Source organism: Grammomys surdaster, unplaced genomic scaffold, assembly GCF_004785775.1.
Source record: "Grammomys surdaster isolate TR1022 unplaced genomic scaffold, NIH_TR_1.0 125925, whole genome shotgun sequence".
Classification (NCBI taxonomy): Eukaryota; Metazoa; Chordata; class Mammalia; order Rodentia; family Muridae; genus Grammomys; species Grammomys surdaster.
In genome coordinates this window covers 1316187-1343201 of record NW_021620749.1, presented here as the reverse complement: position 1 = coordinate 1343201, position 27015 = coordinate 1316187, and the positions used below count along the sequence as shown (strand labels likewise).

The 27015-nt window shown below is 43.8% G+C and overlaps 1 protein-coding gene across 1 annotated transcript in view; it reads right to left on the bottom strand.

Annotated features, from left to right (window-relative positions):
- The window catches only part of Dscam (DS cell adhesion molecule), a 479658-nt gene that overhangs the window by 91067 nt on the left and 361576 nt on the right, over positions 1-27015 (bottom strand). Inside the window, exons 16-18 of the mRNA XM_028752551.1 lie at positions 16016-16086; positions 4806-5046; positions 3269-3415 (exon numbers count right to left, since the gene is read on the bottom strand). Coding sequence (XP_028608384.1) covers positions 3269-3415; positions 4806-5046; positions 16016-16086 — 459 coding nt within the window. The remainder of the gene's footprint in view (positions 1-3268; positions 3416-4805; positions 5047-16015; positions 16087-27015) is intronic.

Here is a 27015-nt window from a genome sequence, read left to right as displayed (position 1 = left end):
TGAGCAGGGTATTTGGCACCATGTAACTGCTTTTACTAAGGGAGGGCTGAAGTGTGAGGCAGGGGCCCAGCAGATACTAGCTGGGTAGCTGGCTACAGTGAAGGATACCTTTGATATGTTCTCAAGGCATTGGGAGCTGTGGTCCTGATCTCTTGTCTCAATGGAGGTGGGGACATGCCAAGCCAGCCTCCTCAGGCACCAGCCCTGCCCATAGGATCAAGTGGATAAACCGAGCCAGCTAAACAGTCCATGATTCTATAGCCATCATTTGACAGGCGGGGAGCTAAAGGACACAAAAGCAATACATTGCCAGAGTTCAAGGCCAGGATCCTTTGGACCCTGGGCTATGGAGGCAGGGTGTGTGACTTCACATCCATCATACAAAATCATAGATACTGGGTCCTGGGCACTTGGTAAACATAGGGACATGGGACCAGAAGTATGTGCTGTCTAGAGGTTGTGTGCTTTGAACATAAACCTCTGGGATGTTTTTGGATTTTCTTTTTTGGATGCCTGGGTCTCTGCAGCATATTGTCCAAAAGCATCCCACCCAGAGGATCAGATGTCAAGAGCCACCTACCTTAAGATTGTGACATGTGATATCTGTGGGGAGTATATGTACAGGACACATGTAATACAGGAAATACCTGTGAAAGGGTGTGTTTGGCATTTGTAGCATGTAATATGTGTATGGCATGTGTGATGTGTGTTTTGTGGGAGAGCTTAGTAATGTAGATTGTGGTATATGTAGTGTACATGGTATATATGGTATGTTTGGTATCTGTGGTCGGTGTATGTGTTATATGGTGTGTGTGGTGTGTGTCTAGTGGTGTGTCTAGTATGTGTATTGTGGTGTGTCTGGTGTATTGTATGATATGTTGAATATGTAGTCTACGTGTGTGTATAGTGTAGTACATGATATGCTGGGAGTGTGTGTGGTATGTATATGTGTAATATATATGGATATATTATTATATATGTAGTATGTGTGTGCAGGTGCAATGTATATGGTTTTACATATATTACATGTGGTGTATGTGGATGGCTTATGCATTTGTGTGTATATAGCATAATATATGGCATGTTGGGAGTGTGTGTGATATGTGTGAGATATATATATGGGGTATGTGTGGATGGAGTGTATATATATATATGTATGTAATATATAGTGTGTGTTATGTGTGTATGTGCATGTTGTATGTGGTGTGTTCATATATGACACACATGTGCGAAATGTTCTCTAGGTCTGGTTAGGTCAGGCTTTTCTCCTATCTCTTCATGCTCAGGGTTTGTGGGATCCAGCAACGTTGGGTTAGAGCTTGTGGGGTAGGTGCCAAGACACTCAGTGATCACATGGAGTGCTGGCCTGAAATGCTACTTCTTAGAGGTATCCTTTGGACAGTGTTTTAATTTCTGATCATTGCTTTAGCTTTTAGAAGCTATGAGGAGAACATCTGTAATAGACAGTAACCACACTGGTTTGGCCCTGATTCTGTGAGCAGAAAGAATCATCCTTAAGAACTATGTTTTATGATGTGTGGCCATTCAAACTTTAAAGCTTGGTAAGTATAAAGACACCTCACAGTGTACAGAACAGTTTCCTATGCTATACTGTCAAACTGGATGACCATAGACATCACATTATACATTTTATTACCCTATGTTATGCTTTTTTTTTTTAAAGCTTTCATTTGTGTGAGGACTTCTATAGTTAACTCTTTTGTTTCTGCCTCCCTTTTGTGGATGGCACCTGATGCTTTGGTCCACATGCCATTAACATCCTGCCCCTGTTCATTTGTTTAGAGCCCCCTGAACAAGCACTACCTTCTCCCATCTCCCAATCACAGCCTAAAGCAGAAGCTCAGTTAATTTGGATCTAGCATGAGTCTCTCTAAGCTGTCTCCCAAAGCATGGTAGGAAACATGAGAATCCATTCTAAAAGGAACCAGGCCTGGCAATCAATTCTGGAAACACACCCCTTAGAGCATGCATGGCAGAGAGTCACACAGTGGCCAGGACTCAGCAGAAGCCAGAATTTGCTATTGTGTTTTCACTCCTTAATTGGTAACAACGGTGGAGACATCTGCAGCCTTCAGGGGCTCGCTGTGTGGGGATGGGGGCTGGTTAGCAGAACAGACTTAGTGGTCCTGAGCAGAGGTGCTATAGACTCGCCCTCCTCGGATGGAGGCAAGAAATGCAGTCTGAGCCCAGGCACAGAGGCTGAAGGATGCTCTGTGGCAGAGGGGAGGTGGGAAGAAAGGAGGCAGGGTATAAGGGAACAGGAAAGAAGTAGGAAGTGACGGGTGGGGAAAGAGGGAACAGGAAGTGAAAGACAAGAAGGGTAAGCAGGAAGTAAGGTGCAGAAAGAGAGGCATGAGGATTGATAGACAGGAAGAGGAGAGGCCGGAAGTGAGGCGTAGGAAGAAAGGGGACAGGAAAGGAGGGGCAAGAAGAGGAAGGGGAGGGGCAAGAAAACAGGGGAGGGGCAAGAAGGGAAGCAGGAAGAGGGAAGCATGGTGGGTACCGGGGCTGAATATAGGAGCATGCTGGGAATAGGGAGCTGGGAAGGATGTGTGCACTGTCTAAACCTGGGGTTTTGGGTTTAATGGCTCCTCATGGAGACAATAACATGGCTCTTGAGGTGTTCTGGCATTTTCCTGGAACCTCCACACACTTCTACTATAGAGACTCAATGTTCCTTTGCTGGGATCTATTCGGGGAGCAAAGGAGCAACGTTTAACGGCACATGCTATGTAGAACATTCTAGATGAGTGGTTCTCAACCTTCCTCATGCTGCGACCCATACAGTTCCTCATGCTGTGGCGACCCTGACCATAAGATTATTTAGCTGCTACTTTATAACTGTAATTTTGCTAGCTACTATTATGAATTATAATGTAAATATCTGATATGCAGGCTATCTGATATATGTATGACCCCCAAAGGGGTCACAACCCACAGGTTGAGAACCACTGTTCTAGATCGGGCTTAATTATTGAAGCTGCTTGCAGTTTTGACATAGACAGTCATAATTTAGAAAATACAATCATGCCTGTTTCCCCCAACTGCCACTCTCCAGTCTGCTTCAAGCTGCTCTTTAAAAGGCATGTGTGTACACGGGGCTCAAGCATCAGGTGTGTGAAAGAAAGAGGGCAGTGTTCAAAGACATTCCCAATGTCCCCCTACAACCCAGTTCACCCTAAGGAGGGGGTCTGCAGGCTGTGCATCCTCTGGGAACATGCTCTCCATCCCCAGTGTGCCCTCTTACCTCCGTCTATGAGATTGGCCCAGTAGATGACCCTGAACCCCTGGAGAATCCCATTCAAGGCCTCCTTGGACAGCGTGGACCAGGAGATTGATATGCTTTCTGGTGAGGTTGCTATGGCTTGGACATTTTCGGGAGGGTAGCTGGGTACTGAAAGGAAACAATTACAACCTGTGATCACTGTGCGGGAGGTGTTATCGAAGCAATGGTGGCTATGCAGCTAACTTACTGTTCTAGCACACAAAGCAGAATGTACTCAGTCTCACAAAGGAAAGAAAAAAGTCAGTGTAATCCCCATGGAAATATTGTATCTCAGTTAAATTAAGGCTACACAGTTGTCATGGAGGACATCACAGCTCCTCCTTTCCACTCAGTGACTCCATTTTCAGGACGTCCTCCCAGACTTGAATTGAGTGTATGTCAGGCCTTAATGGTGAGGAGGTCACTGGTTCTCAGCTTCACACTCCCACTGCCATGGCAAGCTCCTGTTTTCTGTTACGTTTAGGTGCATACAGCAGTCTCCCTCCATATCTCATAAGTCTGAGCATGGATTAGAAGACTGTTGGAAAATGTGGGAGAGAAGAAATATAACCACAGGGCTTCCCTACCTCATCTCTGAAGCCTCCTTTTTAGGAGCATTGTGTTTTGTCAGAGGCAAGAGAGACAATGAAATTAATGTATGCTATTATAATAGATAGCTATTATAATATATATAATAATAGTATATGCTATTTGTTCACTGATTGATAGGGTGTCACTATGCAGCCCTGGGTGTCCTGGAACCTTCTCTATAGACCAGGCTAGCCTCAAATTCAGAGACCTTGCTTTTGCCTCTTGGTTGTTGGGATTGATGGTATCCACCAGCATTCCCAGATTATATACTATTTTAGGTACTGACTGTATGCCAGCGTTAAATGTCGGAGACAGGAGGGGCCAATTATTAGCTGAAACTAAGTCATCAAAGCACAAATGGCAATACAGAGCTAACCACTCCTGCAGAGTGCAGAGATGAAACATTCGAGTCTTGCAGGTTCTAGTTATTTAAGCCTTCTCTGGTCTGTGATCAAATGACACACTGTGCAAGGAGTCATTTAAATGGCAATATGTTGACTTAACTCCATCATGTGCAGAGCCTTTTGGACTGGAGGGTTCTCTGTCAACAAGTACTGTTGGGCTGTTTCCCTGCCTTAAGGAAGAGATCACAAATTCATCTTGGTCACTAGGGGGCGCATGATCACTATGGGATCTGCTCCAGAGAGCCTGGAATCTCAGAGAATGCTTGAAAATAGAAAGCAATCATGGGTAATAACAAAAATTATTATAATATACAGACAAATTCTAAAAGTTCTTGGTACTAATTTTGAGGAAAGACTTGGATTTCTTCTCTCTAGATGAGGACAACATTGGTTTTACAAGTTCAAAGCCCATTCTTCAAAATGGAAGATTCAGGAATGCATTTGTGCTTTTAGGTCAAACAACAGGGAGTTAGGCTACAGGCCACAGAGAGGAAGAATGCCAGACTGCAGGTGTCCAGACCTACCGTCCTCCAGGGTGGTGGTAATTATCTCCTGAGAAGAAGGTCCTGTGCCGGCCCGGTTGCAGGCCTGTACTACCAGGCCATACTGGGTGAACTTATTCAGGTTGTCCAAAGTGTACACTTCGCTGTCCCCCGTGGTGTCAATACTGATGATGTTGAACTGGAAGTTGCCTCCGGTGCTGTACTCTCGATAGCCTATTTGGTAGCCACGTATGATCCCATTTTGTAAATGTTTCTTGGGAGCCTAAACAGGAAAGAGAAGAATATGCTCAGGAAAATGGACGTGGGAGAATCATAACACACAAAGCAACTTAGGAAGAAAATAAGGCCAGATAATAATGAAGGCGAGTGCAGAAGCTGTAACTCCTGCACAGGTCTTCCATGGCTGACACCTAGGCCAGCACCCATCTCTAACCGCGGGGCTGCTTCTCCTTTATGTTGATTCCTGTAAGCCCGTGATAGACACTGTTAGAAATGAACAACTGTAACCAATAATAGACATATAATAGAATCGGGTCAATATGTTGTTATAAAGGTCGTTGAAACTTATAGATTGCTTATTTCTGTAATATTCTATTTAATAGTGTCAGGCCATGGTTGACAGGGGTAATAGAAACTATGTACAGAGAAGTCACAGGCCAGGCAACTTCAGGGTGTTTCTTCCCTCGCCTGACCTCCTCACCCTCTGGAGCTGCTTCCATAGTGAGCCTCAGTTTATACAGGATGTTGGCCACATTCAAGTGGCAGAAGAATAAAACTGACACTGTAGAATTTGTGCTCCAAGTCCTTATGTCAGTCTGCCATGGTTAACTGGACTCACTGATGGGAAGACGGTCATTTGGAGTCTCGGCACACACACCAGGGATCTCACTATGAGGCAGTCCTTCCTTTTCATAAGGACTCATAAGTCCTTCTCGTCAGCTGACTGTCTAATACCTATCTACTCTCTATCTGTCTGACTATCATCACCTATATCTATCTATCTATCTATCTATCTATCACCTATCTCTGTCTATCATCTAACTATCATCTATCACTTATATTTGTCTATCATCTATCTTTCTATCCTCTCTCTCTCTCTCTCTCTCTATATATATATATATATATATATATTCTATCTACTGACATCTGTCACTTTATTTTCTATAAATTAGTTATAAACTAAACTATGTATCTAGATCTCTCAGGTTATGCAAACCTTTCTGAAGTCCAGAAGAGCTAACAGTGCTGAAGGACAGAGTAAAAAGCACCTGGGCTCTGGAGAACGGTGACAGGCTGAGTGTGTGGCTGTCAGGTTAAAGCCAACAAGCAGATACGCTCTGGGAAAAACAACTCATGGATACAGAAGCCAGATGGGCCTGTAAGGCTTGCTTGGGAGCAAGTGGAGCAAGTGGAGTTGGGGGGTGTGTGTGTGGGAAAAGCTGGAAGGGAAGGGAAGGAACAGGGTGCCTAGAGGCACAGGGGTGAGGCATGATGGGAGGAGGTGATGGAGTTCCAGGGTAGAACAAGTCTCTGAAAATCAGCAGTGCATGGAGAAGGGTGCAGATAATAAGAGAACGGAAAGGTGCTGAGCAGGAGGCGTGACCTGGATGAGCTCAGCAGACACTGTGTGTAGCCTGACATGCTCTCCTTTGCTGAACAGATGCCCCAGGCTGGCTTCGGGATGCAGTCTGTGCCACAGAGAACAGTATTTCCTTCATTTATTTGTAGTATTTTAAACTTTAAATTAATGCACAAAAGCCACATGTGCTTATGGGGCCTTCTTACAGCAGATTTCTTCCTGTGTGGCTTCTGTGGGATGCACTGGTTGCTCTCCTCTGACAGGCTGTTTGAACACATGTGTGTGGACCCACAGCAGAAAAATCAGCCATGTTAGTCATTTACTGTTTCAGTGAACAGTGCCAGGCATGACCCTTGAGTGGGAGCTCACACTTGCTTTGCTCTAACACAGATGGGTTCATTTTATCTTCAAGAGCACATAAAGATTTTAGAGTTTTTGGGTCACAGACCAATGAAATTGCTACACTGCACCTGCCAACTTGTATGTATAACCTCTAGCTAGTTAACTAAATTAATTTTCCTGTAAAAATCATTACATGCAAGCCGATTTTACCAACAAAGAGATTTATCTCATTTCATGTAGATTTTTTGTAATTATCAGATAAGTGACTAAACTATAAATGATAATTTTTTGTAAATTAGATTCATATCCATTAAGTGTTCTGTCTAATTGTTCAGCTGGCTCCCTGCAGGGCTTCAAGAGAAAGCCAGTCCAAGTCGCAGCTCAAGGACTATGCAGCCAGGTATACAGTGGAGCCAAATGTCTAAAAGGAAACTTATCTAGAGCAGATGCTTTAGAATCCTCCTAAGCAGCTATGGGAGCAGCTTTGCTGGCTCATCCTCAGGCCTTGAAGGGTTAATTAAGCTTGTAATCAGGATGGGACAATTGTCCGGCTCCTTTTCATGGTTAGAAAGTATCCCATGTGGTTTCCTCAGGATATAAATAAGCCCTCGGTTCTGTTCCCTTAACAAGATTTTGTTTAAAATAAGATCAACATGGCTGCACAAGTTCAAACTAGTTAAAAATTCCAACCCAGGCTGGGAAAGGTCTTCTGAGGCCCCCACTCTTCCCTGAGGAGCTATTGATAGTTGATGCAGAAGGAAGACTCACTTTTTTTTAGGAGTGTGGCCATTGGTAGGTTCTCCATATCCCCACTGGGTGACGCCATAGCCCTGTGCATGTGGGTAGTGCTAACTGGACTCGATGGGTTAAAAGTTATACAAGAAAGACAGGACGCGGAGAGGGAGATGTGGTGAGCTGGTCTTGTAGGAGCCAGAAGAAAGAACATGAGGCATGGAGAGGGAGATGTGGTGAGCTGGTCTTGTAGGAGCCAGAAGAAAGAACATGAGGGGTAGATTTTGTCAAGATACATTGTAAAGAAAGGACCTCAAGGGTGGGTAACATCAAGATACATTGTAAACACATATAAGATATCCAAAGAAAGATGAAAATTAAAATTTACAAAAAGTTACATTTTCTTAGAGACCCTGCATTCTGTTCTTATTCTGTAATAAGGTGTACTTTTTCTCATTTTATGCTTATGCAAAATATGGTGTAGAATCATTACTTGGTTTTACTTTAGGAGTCTAAGGTGAAAGTTCTGTGTGAGCCTGTGCATGTTTCCTTCTGGTTCATTTTCTCGTCCATTCTCTCCTGTATCCTCCGTTTATAGTCTACAATTCTGTGTCTGATTTTTCTCATTTGATACATTACTGGGATCATAATCTCTTCTTTGCTTCATGGCTTCTGAGAATACTGTTCCATTATGTTGATGTTTGATTTTAGTTAAATGCTCTTCCACGATTATATCATTGCCTTGCAACTTACTTGCAACCTCAAATGCTGTTTAGCACTTCTGCAGCCTAGTTTCTCCATCTTTAACCTTATCTGTGGGACTCAAGTCTCTGCACTTGACTGCCTTATTTTTAAAACTGCATTTCAGTAAGCTATTGATGCGTAGGGATTTTTGCTATTACTGTTAGAAGTGGGTTAGCCTAAGAGAAGGAGACAGAGAGAGGGGAGGGGAGGGGAAAAGGGGGAAGGGGAGAGGGAGGGAGAGGGAGAGGGAGGGGGAGAAGCTGGGAGCGACAGAGACAGACAGACAGACAGACACTGGGCCTGGCACAGGATCTTGAAACCTCAAAGTTAACTCCCAGTGGCACACTTCCTCCTAAACTTCAAATAGTACCACTCCCTGATCACTAAGCATTCCCCCTGTTTGAGCCTGTGGGGGCCGTTCTTATTCAAACACCACATCAACAAAGAGAAACTTGTAGGTTTATGCAAAATCCCACCTGGCAAGCATTCCTCTTAAAACACATTAAAGGAGCACTTAGTGTGCCTGGAAACAGAACAAGCAAAGTAACTCAGAGGGCTTGCTCTACTCTCTGTCCAAGCTCAGGAGCCCTGCAGATGAGCCCCTCTGCAGTGGGAACCTGGTGTTATACACTGCAATTTCCTAAGTAACTCCTCTTTACCTGTTCTAGAATCCCTCTGAAGGTACTGCATACTCTGGGACAGAAGTCACATTTTGCCATTACGCTTGCTTCTTGTGACAGGTTACTTGTTTACCCTTGCTGAGTTTAATTCTTCCCTTCCCCCCCTTGAATCTAGGAATGGTCCTGATTTCCTGACATTTATTTTTCTCATTTGCTGCTCTCTGCAGACCTCCTGTCCCTCTCCAGCCCCTCCCCCACAGCTAACATCCCTCTCAACCCCCATATCCTTAAGGACCTTTCTTTGATCTCCATGACAACAGCAGTACCATGTCAATCCATTAGTATGGCTTGCAAGTGAATGTGTTTTATATGTCTCTCCAATCTTCTTCATCCTTAAAGAAACAGAAAAAGCAAAGAGGCAGGGATGTGGAAAGGCTCACAGCTCACGCCATCACCACAGATGCTGGTGACTTGCATGGGCAAGCCTTCTTAACATCTATTCCATCTCTCTACTCTCCACAGAAACCTTTAATGATAGAATCTTCTTCTGGGGCTGGAGGAGTGAGTCCCTTGGAATACAAATTGAAAAATTCCTTTAGCTTCCTGCAAATTCTCTTAAGATGCATGTTCTTCTCTTTTTTCACTGGGTGGCAGCTGTCTCACTCACTTTCTCTATGTTCTACATGCATAACTGCTCTGCTTCCTAGGGAAGCTGTGCATCAGACTGGGCAAGGATGGGTGCCTACTTGACACAAGTCTCAGTACTGACAAGTATGTGGACATTACTACCTAGTATGAGGGTTATACTGCTGAGGGCTAGCCCAGGACACTGTGAGAGGGAAAGGGGAAAAAGAAAAGTTACCCAAAGAATCAAGAAGATGGTCAGCAAAGAGGTTGTTCACCTGAGTCTAGGGATGACCTGACAGTGATGTGCAGTGGTACACAGCTGCACCCTGGGAAGAAAATACAGGTGACACAGGATACAAGAGCTAAGAGAAAGACTCTGCACTGAGGAATTTATGGGGATCCTGGGTTTCATGATGACAAGAAGATACAGCCAGACTTTGGTGTTGGAAACTGAAATCAGATCCCCTGCAAAAGCAGCAAATTCTATTAAAAATGGAGTCATCACTCCAGCCTCAGGCATTCCCTTTTTAACCTAATTCAAAGGAGGAAATTCCAAGGAAATAAAGGCCAGTTGCATGCAGCAGGGGTCTCTAGAGCCAGGCTGGGCTTCATGTCTGTCATCTATACCTGAGGAAGGGAGACTCACAGGGCTATGAGTTAGCCTCCCTTCTGTTCCTGGATAATGGGCAGCCTTTGACAAAACTAGAAGGGTTTCAGGCATTGACACAAAGTAGGGGATAGGGGAACAGAACCTCAAAACATTGAGATAAGCTACTATGTTTCCCATCTCAGGAATGTGGCTGAAGCACATCCAGGTACAAACGGCTTATGTGTGAATCTGCTGACCTGGCAAGACGCTCCCGCCTCGCCCACTGTCCTTTTTCAGAGTGAATAAAGATTGGCCACTGGATTTATTTTTATATAAACTTCCCAACCTGGCAGGGCAAACAAGCATGGCACTATTATTTTATGATGGCAAAATGTGTCATCTAATATCTAAATATAAAACAGCTTTTTTGTTCATCTTGAGACTTGCTACCTGCTTATGCTCCAAGGCTTGCCAAGAGCCAGGGATGCTGCTCTCACTCTCAGAGAGAGAGGTCTGGGGTCCTTGAGGTAGGTTTATTTTGTGGCTGAACTAAGCAACCTTTCCTGAGGATGGTGGAGGTGGTAAGGCACAGAGTACATTACAAATGGAGCAGTAAGCAGGGTGATTCCATTTCAGATATACACAGTATCTGCAACGTTTATCTGTAACCTGTGTCTTTCTGTGGAGAACAAAGGCTTTTGTCAGAAGAGATAGGTATATGAGAGTTTTGACATAAAGCTGATCGATGGTATAGGCTCCATGTATTTCTGCATTTCCTCTCAATTGAGGGGTGAACCCCCACAGAGGCTGCACTTACTGGTCCTCCTTGAGGGTCTAGAAAAATCCATCCTACTCCATGGAAATGAGGAAGGCTTTGAAGCCAGTTTTTCCTGTCTTGTTGAAGGGGGAAGAGGTTAGATTTGCTAATACAAGAAGGACTGACAATTCCTTACATATCTGTGAGGTGTGTGGATTTTTAATAAAATGCCCACAGCCCCAACCAGAACCAGTGGATTAATTCATGAAAGCAAATGCAAATTTGTAATCTTTCATAGCCTAAGGATTAAGGGAATGGCTGAAAACATTAAATAAAATGTATTTCAAGGCAAAGTTTTAATTTCGACTTTTGTAGGAGAAAGGAAGGTTGACCTAGGTTTATAATTTGGAAATAAAATGCTAGTAGGTAAACTCTGAACATATGTTCTCTCTAGCTTCACCATGTCAGGTGACATTTACCCCAGGAGGTTGGAAGGCAGAGTCAAGGGAATTCATATTAATCATGGCTTGTAGGCATGGGCTACTCACGTGAGAGTCCCCAGCCTGACACCAGTCTATCAACTTTTGGATTCTGGGTAAGCCTTTCTAATGTGAGGATTATTCTTCATTCACAATGGCTGTATTCAGTGCCCAACATGACAGGATGAGAAGTGGTCATCATGGGGCCAGGAGAGGGCTCCTAACCACAGCTGCCCAGGTGTCCAGTGAAGCAGGGACAGGATTGCCTAAGGCACTTTCTCAGAGTGCCACAGCTTCCTAGTCAGAAGGGCGTTGATGGAGGAGGCACACAGTCTGATGTTTATTAAACATTTACTATGATGTCACCTGCAGTGCTGCAGTTTGCTTTTAAGCATCAGACAGAGCTGTCTCCACTGTGTGAAGACTCATCCCTGAGATATAATGTACCTCACAGCACAGGGCACTGGAGAGGGCGGGGATGGGGCTAGGTAGAAAGTGTTCTTCTGATAACAGAAATTCACTGAGACCTCTGGACACTCCTCTTCAGTATTTCATGAAAATCATTTAGAATTCTAAGCCAAAATGCTGCTTATTAAATAGCATCTTCACCATGGTGTCTGATGCTGAGGAGAGGACAATAGTAGAATTATCCTCAAGGTTTCGCTGCAAGCCATCAGCTTACAACTGCCCTCAGCATGCTAGTACTGCATGAATGAAGGAAAAGTGGGTATTTTGGAGGCAATCTATAAAGATTTCCGGTTAGAAGCAAAATTTTACAATTGAAGTACTTTCTGCTTTCAATTGCAATCTTCTGAGATATCTAGAGTAATTATTTCAAACATTCTACTTTAGAATGTTTCCATTATGAGTTGCTATAGCAATCATTAACACACACACACACACACACACATTGCTAATCCCAGCACTCAGGGGACTGAGGCAGGAGGATAGCAAGGTTCTGATCAGCCTGGGCTTTATAATGAGCTCAAGGTTTGCTTAGGCTACAAAGTGTCTGTATCTCTTGGTCTCAGAGATACAGACAGAAAGAAAGATGCTTTCAAGAAATAGATTAAGGCAGAATTTTCTGGGGAAAAATGTATGATTTTGATGTATTCTACCAAATAAATGTCATCATTCACATTTTTAATGTTCTTTCTGATTTTGAATCAGAAGCAAACCTGTGGTCTGCAGGCAAATCTTCTCCCACCGGCAGCCAGAGCAGAGCTAGGGAATCGAAACTTAATTGCTATTTGTTTCTCCTTTAGTTGGACACACTTTGCTCGGATCTGTGCCAAGCCACTGCTTTGTGCTTTTACTTATAACACGCATCAGCCCCGCCCATTCTGTACACCCACCCTGCTTTACAAGGCACTGCACAACTGGCTCTTGGATGTTCCCCTGTGGGCTCACAGCTGTGACTTGCAGCCATCTGTGCCCTACAGACCATTACCTTTCACCTTTCAGTGAGATACAGTAAGAAGCATTCGAGGTGCTCAGTTCTGGTGTCTACCACGCTCCACACTCCACACCTCCACTAAAGCACGAGTCAGACCTTCACATACACCTCTCTGAGCTTTGCATCTGAACAGTGCAGTGCCCTCTCCGTGGCTGCCTCTGAAACCCATGATGCTTCTCAAAGGTTCCTGTGCTATGAATACATGGCCTAGACCAGTAGTTCTCAACCTTCCTAATGCCGCACCCCTTAAATATGGATCCTCATGTTGAGGTGACCCCTGACCATAAAATTATTTTTGTCGCTACTTCATAACTAATTTTGCTACTGTTAGAACTTGTGATGCAATATCTGATACGGAATATATCTGACATGTGACCTCTGTGAAAGGATCATTCTATACCCAAAGGGGTCATGACCCTCAGGTTGACAACCATAGGCCTAGAGGCTTCTTCACTCCATCTCACAGGTGCTAGCTAGCGCCTCCCATTCATCTATTGCCTGTCTACCCAACTCACATGACCACTACTTCCTTTCCTCCTTCATTCCCTCCCTTCCTAGTTCATTCACTTGCTCCCTTCCTCCCTCCTTTCCTTCTGTTTGGTCTCACACATTTGCCAGCCAATCATAAACTCACTCATTCACCCACTCCTTCACTCACTCACTCTCTTACTGGCTCACTCCTTTACTCTCTGGTTTCCTTATTCACTCATCCACCACGTGATGTGACAGACAAGGCTCTAAAGAGCCCACCAACCCACAGAGGGGATAAATGGGCTGTATGGTGAATGTGTTGGAAATTGTCATGAACAATTCCATGTTGGGGAACCCCCCTGTCTTCTCTGAGAGTCATGTACAATGGGAGATGTGAGGCTCCAGCACTGGGCAGAGGCAGCTTAGTAATATGTGAAGGAGGACAGAGACGGAAGGCACCTGGGATCTCTGAGGGTGGAGATGGCTGCAGAGCAAGGGGTCCCAGCCTAAATAGGGTGGTGGGGCCTGATGTTGGAGGCCTCAAGTGTGCGTGGGATTGGTTACATTCTCTGGTCATGGGCAGCCTTGACTAGACCTGAAAAACGTAACTTAAACTTCTGACCCTTTTCTTAGGCAAAAGGAATAATTTAAAAAAAAAGGGTAAAGAGTTTTCTTTGATAACAGAGACCCAGCAGAAGGGCTACTTATGAGACAATACTTTAAAAATCTTAATGCCTAGCTTTATCATAATTGAAAACCCTTTAGGATGTTATTTTTTAGAACGTCAACTCTAAAATGGGTATTTTCCCACTAGGACCCACACTGATCACCAGTGTGCCTGCCTGTTTGCCCAAGAGCCAGGCAGTAGGTGCTTGCAGGCAGGGCTGGACATCTATATAGCACCTAACTCGTGGTCTTAGGAAAGCCAAGGGTGCCTTGCAGCTCACAGCACCTTTATCCTTTTGGCTATAGAAAGAAGTTTAGCTCTAATGCACTGGCTTTGACTACAGCTTTTTACATTGGGACACAATTCAAGGCTCCAAAAGTTTCCACTTTTAGCTATAAGAGGTAGACCCTCTGTAGATAGATACATTTTTCATACAGGACCCCCCCACCCCCCTCAAAACCCTTCTCAAGGCCCACAGTAATATCTGACTTTTTCCAGTATCCAAATGCAAGTAGATGCATGGAACAATTGGCTGAAACTTCACAGCCTCTATTCATGGCAGACTGAGCCAGCTTCTGTTTGTAGCACGGCTGGGATGTGTACAGGGTTAGGGCATGCTGAGAGCCTTTTATTGTGCAGTGTGTGGTACTCACAGGAGTGGGCTGGTCACAAAGACTGAGGATGGCTCAGTCAAACTCCTACTCCACATAGTCTGTCCTGCTGCCTGCTGCAAACGCAGCTCATTGGCCAGGGCTAAAATAGCTGACACACAGGGACTCCCCGTATTAACCCATGTTAATACCTGAGGTGGCATGTACTCACAGTGGAAACCTATTTCTGTGATACATGGTCATCATTTTATGAGAGGGTCAATAGGAGAAAGGAAAGAGAAGAAAGGGGAAAGGGAGGGGAGGGGAAGGAAAGAGAGGAAAATGGGTGGGAAGAGAAAACCATGGTATGACACAAATACAGACCAGAATCAGTAGGTACATCTTTATAGAAGCATGGATCCAATAACGGTTCCCTCGATAAAGCAGCATTTGACGCTTATGGTCATTGCCAAGTACATCTCCAAGCAAACGGCTAATTTCCTGTGTCTCTCGACAACAGGTAAGTACCATAACTTGCATATCTGTGGGATGTTGGCAACTTGAAGCTCTGGTGTGTGACACTATCACCTCCTTCACTGACAAAGTTTACCATTAAGGCAGGCTCTGCCCTGGGTCAGGGCATCCCACACCAAGCTAAACAGCAACCTGTCTGTATCTATAACCACAGTCAGGGACTGCCTGGGAGGCAGCTGCTTTCAAGACTCATGTCGACTGACTGATGGTCAGGAAACCCAGGTGCTTTCTCAAGGGCAGCAGCTAACTAATGCACTAATGCACTTCCTCAAGGTGCTCCTCTGTGGTGGCGTCTATGAGGACTCTAGTTCCCCATGATTTTACACTTAAAAGTTCTCATGAAGTCGGAGCTCAGGCCACATATGGAGATGACAAGCCTGTCATTTGTGACAATCCATTTCTATCTGCTGTGGCTGTGTAGTAGTGAGTTTCTCTTCCTCCTGCCATTGTGTACCACAGACTGTCCATAGTGCTGTCTTTTCTCCTAAAAAGCACTTAGAGGTTTTCTGCTGTGATGAAGTCATAGCACTCAGTGAGGGTGTATCAGCCTCCCTATCTGCATGAGACCGATCCTAGGGACCTTGATCAAATCCTAAGGGTGAAATCAGTAAGACAGGGCAACTCCATTCTTTGGAGATAGATAATCTAATATAGAGGAATTTAAATTATGGATATCAAATATGCTTATGTCATGGAACAGTGTTTCAATGATAGGCCAAGCATATGCGTAATGACTGTTAACAAGAATTTGAGTAGAGGCACCACAATCAGCTTAGTTAGTATAAGTACGTTCCATAATAATTTCACAATGACAAAACCATCACGAACAGATGTCTCAGGATGAATCCTGTTCATCCAGCAACCATGGCTGTATTCGATGTGTATACACACATATATACATAGAGATGCCATAAATCTAATTTGAAAAAGAAAGGTTTTTTTGTTGTTGTTTTTTTAGAAAAGTCAGTATCCTGACATTATGACAGGAAAAACAATGCTTACATACTAAGAAAAGTGTCAAAGACGTGTGTTAGCTCAGTTTACCTTCCAGGTAACCCTGATACTCTGAGATGAGGTGGGTTCCAAGTGAACTTCCTGAGGTGGACCATCAGGAGCTGTTGGGACCAAAAGCATATAGGCAGGTTAGCATATAGGTTCAAAGCAGGACACAAGCTACTGGCACCTATATCTGGCATAAGTAAGTCTGTTCTTAAGAGCAGCGGGCAAAAGCAGCTGTAGTCAGTGTACAGTATTTGTCTTCTGTTTATTCACTCATAGGCACATGAATCCTGGGGTTCTGTCCTGTACCCCTCCTCAGTATGCCTTTGGCTATATGATTAATAACCCCAAGTTAGATGAAGTAAGGGTAAAAATAGGAATCTCAGACACACACGCACACGCGCGCGCACACACACACACACACATTACACAGCTCTGTGCTGTAAGGGAGGACTCTTCTCTGCCTCTAGAAGCTTTAAGTGATGTGGGGTTGGGATTCCTCAAGGCGCTCAGGGCAGGACTCCTCTGTGGTGGCGTCTATGAGGACTCTAGTTCCCCATGATTTTACACTTAAAAGTTCTCATGAAGCAGGAGCTCAGGCCACATATGGAGATGACAAGCCTGTCATTTGTGGCAATCCATTTCTATCTGCTGTGGCTGTGTAGTAGTGAGAGACACATCAGCTAGAGTTGGGGAGTTCCTACCCGGGCTGTGTTAGGAGATGAAGAACGGTTTCCAACCCAGTTTTCATTCTCTAATCAGAGCTAGCAGTGATCATTGATGAGAGTCAAAAGAGCCATTTCTGCTGTGTGGAGACAGCAGGGTGCCGATAAGAAAGAGTCACAGGGGAGACAAGAGCTGATGAGGAAGTGGTCAGAGGTGAAGAGAGGGCAAAGAGCCCCAAGGTTGGGTCTAGGCAGGCCTTGGTGCAGAGGAAGATGGTTTCCTTCTGCTCAAAGAGATTAGCATCGTGGTGTCCTTGCAAGTCCAGAGCTTGTGGCTTTCCTACTAGGTTCCACCTCTCATTGGCTCTGCTGGTTTATGTACGTTATATAACATCTCTGTGACTCACTTTCCTTTCTATGTCATAGGATAAACTCATATCATAGGAATTCTTTGAAAACAATAGGTTCAATAAACCAAAAAATGGGTATGATAGTATAATTATCATTTTTAGTAGGAAGAGGGGAGGGAGGACTCTAAGCCAGAAAGACGATGGGTAAAGTTCAAGAAATATCATCTGGATGAAGACAGAAGTAGCCCTGGAGCAGGATAGCTGTATATATCAGAAGTAGGTTTTTTTTTCTGTTGTAGGAAAACAGGTATAAACATCATTGTCTGTTTACTCAAAACAAACAGAAAAAGACCAACAATGGCAAAGTCGTCTATAAAATAGAAAATGTATACTCATGTTTATGAGTACTTTAAAACAGTTTTAGGGGACTCAGAACACCTAAGAAAACATAAAGTCCCTGACAAGAGTTGTGATTCTGTGTTGTTTACAGGATAATGCCAGAAGAATGTGTGTATAATTCAGATGCAACCTTTAAAACTCTTTCTAACCTGAAGTTTGAACCTGCAGATACAGACCTTGAGGATTCTGAGGGTTGACTCTATATGACTGTAAGACTGAGTTTTGGAATCAAAGCGGTAAAGAAAGTTCTGAAGGCTGCAGACTCACAGCAAGAGCTTAGGACATGGCTGTAGCCCATGAAAATGAGTGTACTCTACAACTCAGAGCCAGGGATCCCCGGGCTGGGGACAGGCTGAGGAAGGTACTCTTTAGGAAACATAGAGGCAGTGATGAAGGAGTAAAGTACCACTGGACAGCTATGGGTGGGCAAGGACTCTGCAGAGGTAGAAATGGGAACAGAGCGAGTTCCATACCTGTTACTCAGAAAGTCAACTAGTCTAGAGGCCACAGAAGTCAGTTTCAAGGATCCTCACAGAAGTAAAAGCAGACCCACCACACAGGCCAGCTACCTGCTTCCAGGTGTTCATTCAACAGACACCAAGTTACCACACCACAGGGACAGTTTTCATCCATGTTTTTTTGTTGTTGTTTTGTTTGTTTGTTTGTTTTTGTGTATATGTAGCTTTCTTCAGACATAACAGAAGAGAGCATCGGATCCCATTACAGATGGTTGCAAGCCACCATGTGATTGCTGGGACTTGAACTCAGGACCTCTGGAAGAGCAGTCAGTGCTCTTAACCTCTGAGCCATCTCTCCAACTGCCCCGCCCCTTCATGTTTTCTGCAGCACTATTCACAATAGCTAAGTTATGTAACCATCTTAGATGTCCGTCAGTCGAGAGATGGATGGAGATACTGTGGTTTAGATACATGGTGGTATTCTACTTGGCCCCATGGAGAACAAAGCAAGGAAGGCTGACCACATTAAGCAAATAGGTTCTATTTCAGGACAATAATCACACATTTTTCTCATTTGCCAGTCAGAGACTTTAAATAGAAAAAAACAAAATCGTATCTGTATAGATGATGTGAAAGAAACGCAGCTGTCTAGGAGAGCAAAGGGGATGAATGGGAGGGGTGGGCAAAGAGGAGGGTGGGGTAGGTGGACTAAAAACATGTTGCATGGAAATGGCCTTGTGTAGACCAGATCAGTAAACTAACACAAAAGAGAGACGAGAAAGAAGGATGCCCAAGCTGCTAGTTGGTGAGAAGACAGGAGGTGGAGAGCTGTCAGAAGACAGGGAAGGAAGGACAGCCAGCCCCAGAGGGTGGGGCTTGTGAAAGGGACAAAGAACCATGGTGTTAAGCCTAGAAAACAGGGCTCCTACTGCTAAGCTTCTGAGGGCAAGTGGGGGTTTTCCATGCCTGAGGAGTGCAGAGAGGAGGAGGAACTTCAGCCCTCTGCCTGCTCTTCTAACTAATGTTCCATCCCCAGGCACGTCCAGGCATTCTGTGAAGTCTGCCACAGTTTTTCCTCTGTTTTCTCTGTCAGCATTGGGGCCCTTAGCCAGGCCTCAAATCCTATCCCACTTTCTACTATGTTACCAAACATTAACTCTGGCCTTTACTTGGCCTCTTTCAATGGAGGTATGGCTTCAAGTACTCAGAAACTCCCGTGTGTCCTAGTAACTGGCCACTCCCTGGATGGAGTCTTTCTACCATTTACTTCATGTTCTTCTGTTCATGTGCATCTTTCCCATGTCTAGTGCCTTGGCAGAATAAAAGTGCACAGAGACAGCTCGGACAGAGCCTTTACCCTCCATCTTTAACTTTCCTCCATTAAATCTGCTCTTACCTGGGAACCTCTACAGCTGCTCTTTCCACCTACGCATACATCCAAGCATCAAGGCCCTAACATCCAAGTCCTTCATGGTTTTGGTCGCCTAAGGTCTCTCGGTAGCTGAGCCCTGAAGGAGTCCTTTTCTGGAAGGGGTAGAGAGCACTTTGCAGACGTGAGAACAGAGCCACCTCCTTCTCCTCAACAGGTCCAGGCTCAGAAGTATACCTTGGGCACTGAGACCCGTGGGATTACTAATCCATCTGTAAAAAGGCTCTCCTAGCAGCAAAGCTACTTCCCAGCATCCAGTCACTGGGACCTTTACTGTCAGATCCTTGTCTCTGATTCTTGCGAATCAAATATTTCACATGGAAACTTGATGTCAATCCTGATTTTAAAAAACAAAAGAAAACAAAAACAGTGGAATAGATTTCTTCTCACATCAGTGACAGAAAAGCATGTGGCTCCCCCATTAAAATTGTTCTTTTGTAAAAGAAGATTTTTTCAAAGCTATTTTAAATTATGTGAATGTGCATGGGTATGTGCACATGATTATGTATACCTACATAGGTCAGAGGCGTCAAGTCCCCTGGAGCTGAAGTTACAGGTCATTTTGAGTCACCTGACATTAGTGCTGTGAGTTAAAACTTCGGACCTCTATGAGAGCAATATATGCTCTTACCTGTTGAGCCATCATCTCTCTAGACTCCATCAAAATCATTCTTGGAAAACTATTTTGAGCTGACCTTGCCAACTCTAACAGAGTCGCCACTTACTCTCTTCTGTTTTGAGGGAAGACTGAAGGTTACAAAGGGAACTAACTGTTGTTTCTGCAACATTATGAGAAAGCCATTTTACTCATTAAAAAAGGATTGACTTAATATAAACCTTACTGAGCTTCCAAAGGCTCTTACGTCACCATGGGCAACGTCTGTGAAATGAGGTCAAAGCAGAGGGGATTCCTCACACTGAAATGGACTCAGCAACTCACAAGTTATCTTGCTTATTGCACTAAATTTAAATATCGAGTTGGCATTTGATACTTAAGAATTGGTTTACACACCCCAAAGTTGAAACTGTAACATAAAATGGATTGTTTTAAAAATTTTTAAATATTTAGTTTTATTTTTAAATGTCTGTGTATGTGTGTGTGTGTGTGTGTGTGTGTGTGTGTGTGTATGCTCATGTGTATGGGTAGGTATATGGGTAAATACACATGAGTGCAGGTGTCTAGAAGCGGATCTTAGATCCTTTGGAGCTGGAGTTACAGGCAGTTGTGAGCCACACAACATAGCTGTTGGGAACTGAACTTGGGTCTTTTACAAAACCAGCAAACACTCTTAACTGCTGAGTCATTTCTCCATCTCTGAGAAGTTTTTATGTTTGTTTATATTTTTTTATGCTAGAATACACAGCAGTTTCCCTACAGTAGGTGGAGAGTGGAGGTAAAGACTGAGCATGTCCCAGAATTGATGATCTTTGCACATTCACAGAAGTTTTTTTTTTTTTTTTTTTTTTTTTATAATGGCTAGTCTATAAAACAAGCAAGGGTTAGAGACCAATTACAATTTCTAATGTTTTTGCTAGTTCCACAGCCAGACAACTTTCACTCATCCTGTTTGGCTAGACACATCAAGGAGAGATCTTCCTGACTGCCAAATGCACAGAACTGTGACATTTCCTTCTTCTCCCAATCACTCTCTACCCACTGGCTGGACTGCATGGGCTCCTCTGAGCTGGCTTTTCCCTGTTCAATGAGCTTTCTGCTCCTGACAGCCCACTGTCTCTTAAAGACCAGCACATTCTCTCTCCCAGAGAAATGTATCCATATCCTAGCTACAAACAGAGTTTGTTGATTGAACTGGGGAGAACCTTTCTGATGAGTCTCCCTCACAAATGTCTGTCTCTGCTTTCCTGGTTGAGAGTTGATGAGCACCTCCTAGAGTCAGATCATTGAGGAGAAGAAGGGGACCGGTGTCTGTTCAGCAGTGTCCTCAGTAGCTAAGTGGTAGATCCGGTCTCAGAGTCTATCAACCTCCCGAGCAAAGAAAGAAAATGTATCCATATCCTAGCTTCCTCTAGCCGTTAAAGAGAAACAAAGTTATTTTGTTTGCAGGAAAACAGAGATAACCTTTCTAGGTGTATTAAGCCAGTCCCAGAAAGACAAATATCATGTGTTTTTCCTCATTTGTGTTCCCTTTATTTTTATAATGATACATAGTTATGCTTGTATATGTGACAGAAGGGAAACTGCTAGCAGTTCAAAGTGGACAGCAGCTTTTAGACAATGGGTTAGGATCAAATAAAAGACTCAGGAGCCGCTGTATGATCACATGAAGATCTCTGTCTGTCTGTAGGTGCTGGATATGTGAGAACAAGTTGTTTTTTTTTTTTGTGGGGAAAGTTGCCAAGACTCTGATCAATGAAAACATGAAAATCATATTTTTTGACATGAAATAGAGACTGAATTCATGTAAAGCTACTGATGGATTAATGACTCATTCCATCCAGACTATTTATTCAGTACTATCATGTGCCAAACATTGTTCTAAGTCCTAAGATGAAGAACAATAGAACAAAACGAACAAACAAACTCCAGACAACTGTTGCTGTGCATGTGAGAGAGGACTGGAAGTAAACCAAAAGCAAGGACCAGAAAAATCTGGTGGTGATCAGGCTACTTTATAGAGAGTATTGGGGGGTGGGGGTGCTAGAGTGAGTGGAATCCTAGTAGGGTGAGACAGGATTTATAGAGATTTTTAGGCAGAGAATAGAAAGTTACAAGGGAGAAGCAGGAAGACCACCCTAGAATGTTCTAGAATCTTTCTGGAACATCCCAAGTTAGCATCAGGATGATGCTCCTATGTATAAAGAACAGCAAGAATACTGATGATTTCTCCCGTATTTATTTCTAAGGTTCTCCCCCAGTGAAAAGTAAAACGGATGGTAACTAACAAGTGGCTAAAGGTGCTGTCACGTACAGGGCATGGCTGGCCCATAAGGATCCTTAACTCAGAGCCTATCTGCTGGAAAGCCAGTGCTCTGTGATGACCTCTCTGAAACCCAAACCGTCTATCTCATGCTATTCTGTGAAGACACGGTGACATTCAAGGCACTCCAGCATAATTGAACTTCCACATTGCCACCAGGATTTGTAATGAAGATGATGAAGGGGTCAGCCACCCTACACTTGGTCACAGACACTCAGGGTCACACAACCTCAGGGTCCGGCTGCTGATGGGAAGTGGCTCTCTGGCAAGGGTCAGCCACGCTCTGACATGTCTGTTCGGTATCAGGGAGCCCTGGGAAGTCGGAGGCACTTCTGCTCCATTAAGAGCTGATCTTGTCAACTCTGATAGTATCTCTACTTATTCTGACTTATTTTGGGGGCATTCGGGGGAGTCAAGAAGAGTGTGCTAAATGGTGCAATCTCTGCTACATATTTGCTTTCTGAGGTCAAGAGCACTTAAGTGGTGTGATTATTCACGTGGACGCTTTCACATAAAAATACCCGGGAATTGAGGCTCAGAGCAATGATATTTCCAACATGAGAAAGGAACGCTGTGCTAATGGTAGCAATTCTTTCTTCAGGCAGCTTTGTGATAGATGCTGCAGGGATCTTAAATCAATTTCCCGTGGTGCAAATATGTAAGTCCAAGGTCTTCAAACTTTTCCACCAAGGATGATAATTTGGCCCTGTGCAATCTCTGTTACATTTTCCAATTCTTAATTTTTTAAAGAAAATATTTGATAATTCCTTACACAAACCCAATATGCTTAGATTGTATTATTCTTTTCACTGGGTTAATGTGTAGAATTTGGCCTCCTTGGTTAAGTTTGACCATGCTACAAACAAGGGAGGGAACTGTTTGTCAGCAGCAGGTCCATCAGAGGAGATCCTTGCACTGGATCCAGTTGAGAGCTGCCAGATGCAGAGGACCAACAGGAGTTGCTAGGATAGATGATGATGATGATGATGATGATGAAGATGATGATGGTGATGATGATGCGTGTCCAGACTTGAAATAGTGACACCTCACTCAGAGCCATGAGTACTAGGAAGATCCTAATGAAGTTCTTTGCTGATTATGACCCAGGACACAGGAGGGAGCAGGGAAGAAGGCTCCTGTGGAGGAGGTCAGAGCTGTGGTGGAAGGGTCTTACTCCATCATGCCTCTTGTTCTTTCAGCCTTCTACTTTGCCCTTGGCCACTTTTATCTTTTCTGTCTAAATCTCTCATTTCAGTCTTTTCAAACTACCCTATTAAGAAAACACACAGTCAAGTGTCTTTTAAGAACCAGGACTTGAATCTGTATAGAAATTAATTTTTAGAATCTGAGATGTCAATATGAAGGTACCAGAAGATTGAATTTTGGCAAAAATGTAGATATACCTTTCCTCTGCATCCTTGCATGGTGGAAGGGCCAGTGAACTCTCTCGGGCTTGCTATAAGGGATTCCTTCTACTCACAATGACACCATCCTCATGGCCTCCTTATGACCTCACCTCTTACTAAAAGGATATGGGGATTTGGTGAATTTGGGGGCATATCAGTATTCAGACCCTAACATCCTTCAGAATCTTCAGTGTGGATTTAATATTGCATGTATTTTCTCATTACACACACAAACCATACTGTTGTATCATGTTGAAGTGTATGCTCAGTACATACACACATGGATATACACACATACACACAGACACACACACAAACACACACAGAGACAAAGACACAGACACATAGACATACACACATAAATACACATAGAAACACACATAAGCACATACACAGACACACACATGGACACAGACACATAAACATACACAGATACACACATGGAAACACAGACAGACACAAACATACACAGAGACACATACATAGACATACAGACATACACACGCACACAGACACAGAAACACACAAAGATACACACACATGCACACACATACACACAGACACATACATACACATACATACATTCACACAGGCACACACAGAACACATACAGACACACATACAAAGACACACACTACAGTGAGAACTCTCCTTTCATACTAGGAACATACATGGTTGAGACATAAATAGCAAATACTTTCTGGTGTTGAAGGAGTTACAGTATATCTCAGGACACTGGTGTCCACGGAGAAGTGACGATAAGCCTTATATGCTATTGTCATCAAGATCTTTGACCTGACATAGCAAGACTTGAACACTGAGTCCACATAGGGACAAGATAAGTAATTTCTCAGGGTGGAAATGTCTCTGACCTAGTTCTTCTAGGAAAAACACGAGAAGGAGAGACAAAGTTTAGAAGGTTTAGCAAGGTAGGGAGGAAATACACACAGCAAACAGTCAGAGGTCAGAGTGGGGCTGGGGATCACTGCCTGTAACTTCAAAGTAGTTGACAGAGGTGAGTACTTAGGGCTAAGCACCTCACAGACATCCTCTAGAGATGTAAAATGATGGGTGGCCTTAGACGCCCAACTCTAGGGCACCACAACACTATAGCTTCCAAAAGCTCCCAGCCAATGTTCATTGCTTGACAAACTTTATTTTCAGGAAAGCATCAGGAAGGTCTCTCTAAAGACCTGCCTTTGGGTATCTCTGTAGGAGGTGGCTGTGTGGCTGTGGCATCTGCAGACACTGCCGTCAGTTCTAAGGAGGGACTATAGGTCAGCTGAGTGGGTGACATTCCCAATCCATGAGTCACACATGGAAAATGACTTTCTGATTCTAGTCATGCAACTCCTGCCCCAAGACAAAGCCTGTCTACTAGACTATTCTCTTTCTTGCTTTATCTGAATGTTAAACCAGATCCCAAGCGGAGCTGCCCAAGCTAGCACCCAGGTAACAGCCAACAGCCTAGTCAGCCAGTGAAAGGGGAGAGACTCCATTTCTGTCTGCACAGATACCTAGCAGCTACCCTGCAGACCAGCACCCAGAGCTGTTCACCTGGGCTCTTGGCAGCAGGCAGAGATGCTGCCATGGCAACCAAAGGCTGCTGCAGAGGTGAGGAGGAAAGGACACAGCCTACAACATCATTGCTCCTAATGGCCATGGAAGAGCAGCTGCAAGAGATGGTGCTGGTGCCAGAAAGAGTGACAGGGATGTGAGAGGCAGGAAGAAGCTGAGCATGTAGTCAAAAGCTACATTTTAAATGAGATAGAAAACCTATTCTCCAAACAGCCAGTATACTGTAATTCCAGAAAGTTAGGGACAGGGTAGGCTAACATTTTAATAAGATTCTTGTTTTTATTGAAATACATGTCTACACTCAGGTTCTACTTTTTTTTTTTTCTGAGAAAATCACAGTACTTCCAGAACTTGGAATTTGGTTTTCCAGTGGTCAGGTATGTCTGAATAAAGAGGAAAGCGAACCAGATGTATCATGTCGATTTTATAGATGACAAGGCACAAAGAGATAGTCCAGGAATTAAACATACAGTGTACTATCACCCACCCAAAGAAATAATGTTCAAGACTAGATCTCTTCCTGTACTGAAAAACACGCTCTGGCTTATGACCACACTACCTTGAACACACCCAATTTTGTGTGATCTTGGAGCTAAGCAGGGTCAGACCTAGTTAGTACTTGGATGGGAGAAATGGGTCCCATACTGCCCATGCATTTAAACTTATTTCCTCAAGAGTAAAACTGACCATATAACAAAGACTTACAATGACATGGCTGGGCTGGTTCAAAAATCACACCTTTTAGAATCTAAACATGGGAAGGTAATCTTTAACAAGAGATAAATGAAAGATGTCAGGGTGCACATGGTGGCAGGACAAACATGTTCAACCATGTGGGATGTGTTAAATATGTGGTAAGAAATGCCACTATGAGTCACAGAAAAGTATTTCAGAGATACAAGCACAATGTCTATGTGTATACAGAGTAGAGAGAAGTCAACAGTGACCTGGCTGGAAGTTGATACCAACTCCTAGAAAAGTAACAGTCACTGCAAGATGATGTTCTGACCTTGGATCAAACTTATAAACATTTCCAATTGATGGTGGAAACCAGAGGAAGGTTTGAATCTCTGTCAACTCTCTTTTTCCAGGAAACAAGTCAGACATTGGCTCCTTGCTTCCCTCTAACAGAAGCCCCAAAATATTGCTTTCCTCTGTTCTTCCATGGGACATACTCACAGTCAGCATCCAATGGCTACCACCTAGGTTTTCAGTCCTCTACTAGCCAGTTGATTCCATCCAGTCATGAAGTATACATGTATGTCTCTATGTACACACATGTGGATATGCACACTGGTGAACATGCATGGATATATGTATGAGTGGTGAAACAGATCACAAAAATGATCCAAAGATTCTGTCAACATGACCCTATGTCAGTTCTAGGTGACAGGATAGTACCAGTAGCTTTGCCTGTTTCAAAATGCTTATGTGTATCTTCAAAGTTTCCAACATTTAATAAGGAACACTTCATCATGGTGGAAGGACAATCAGTGATGTTATCAATCACGAAGTAACCTGAGCCTCTCCATTTGCCCACAGACACACTCTTGGGGTTTTTGACTTCAGCATTCTTCTGTCTCACACGCTTGAACTCATGAGTGCTGGGAAGATACTTAGTGTCTCCCCATCTTGGGTCCAGTGCGTCAGAACCAAGGGATTGTACATTGTCACAACCTTTTGAGCATTGTTAGCCTAATGTTTCCCATTCACATTTCTGTATTAAGAACCTTGACCATCTGAGTACCAAGGAATGACCTCAAAACCTGCCCAAGGTGCTATGAGAATTTTTGTGGGCACAATGCTGTGGAAAGCCCACAT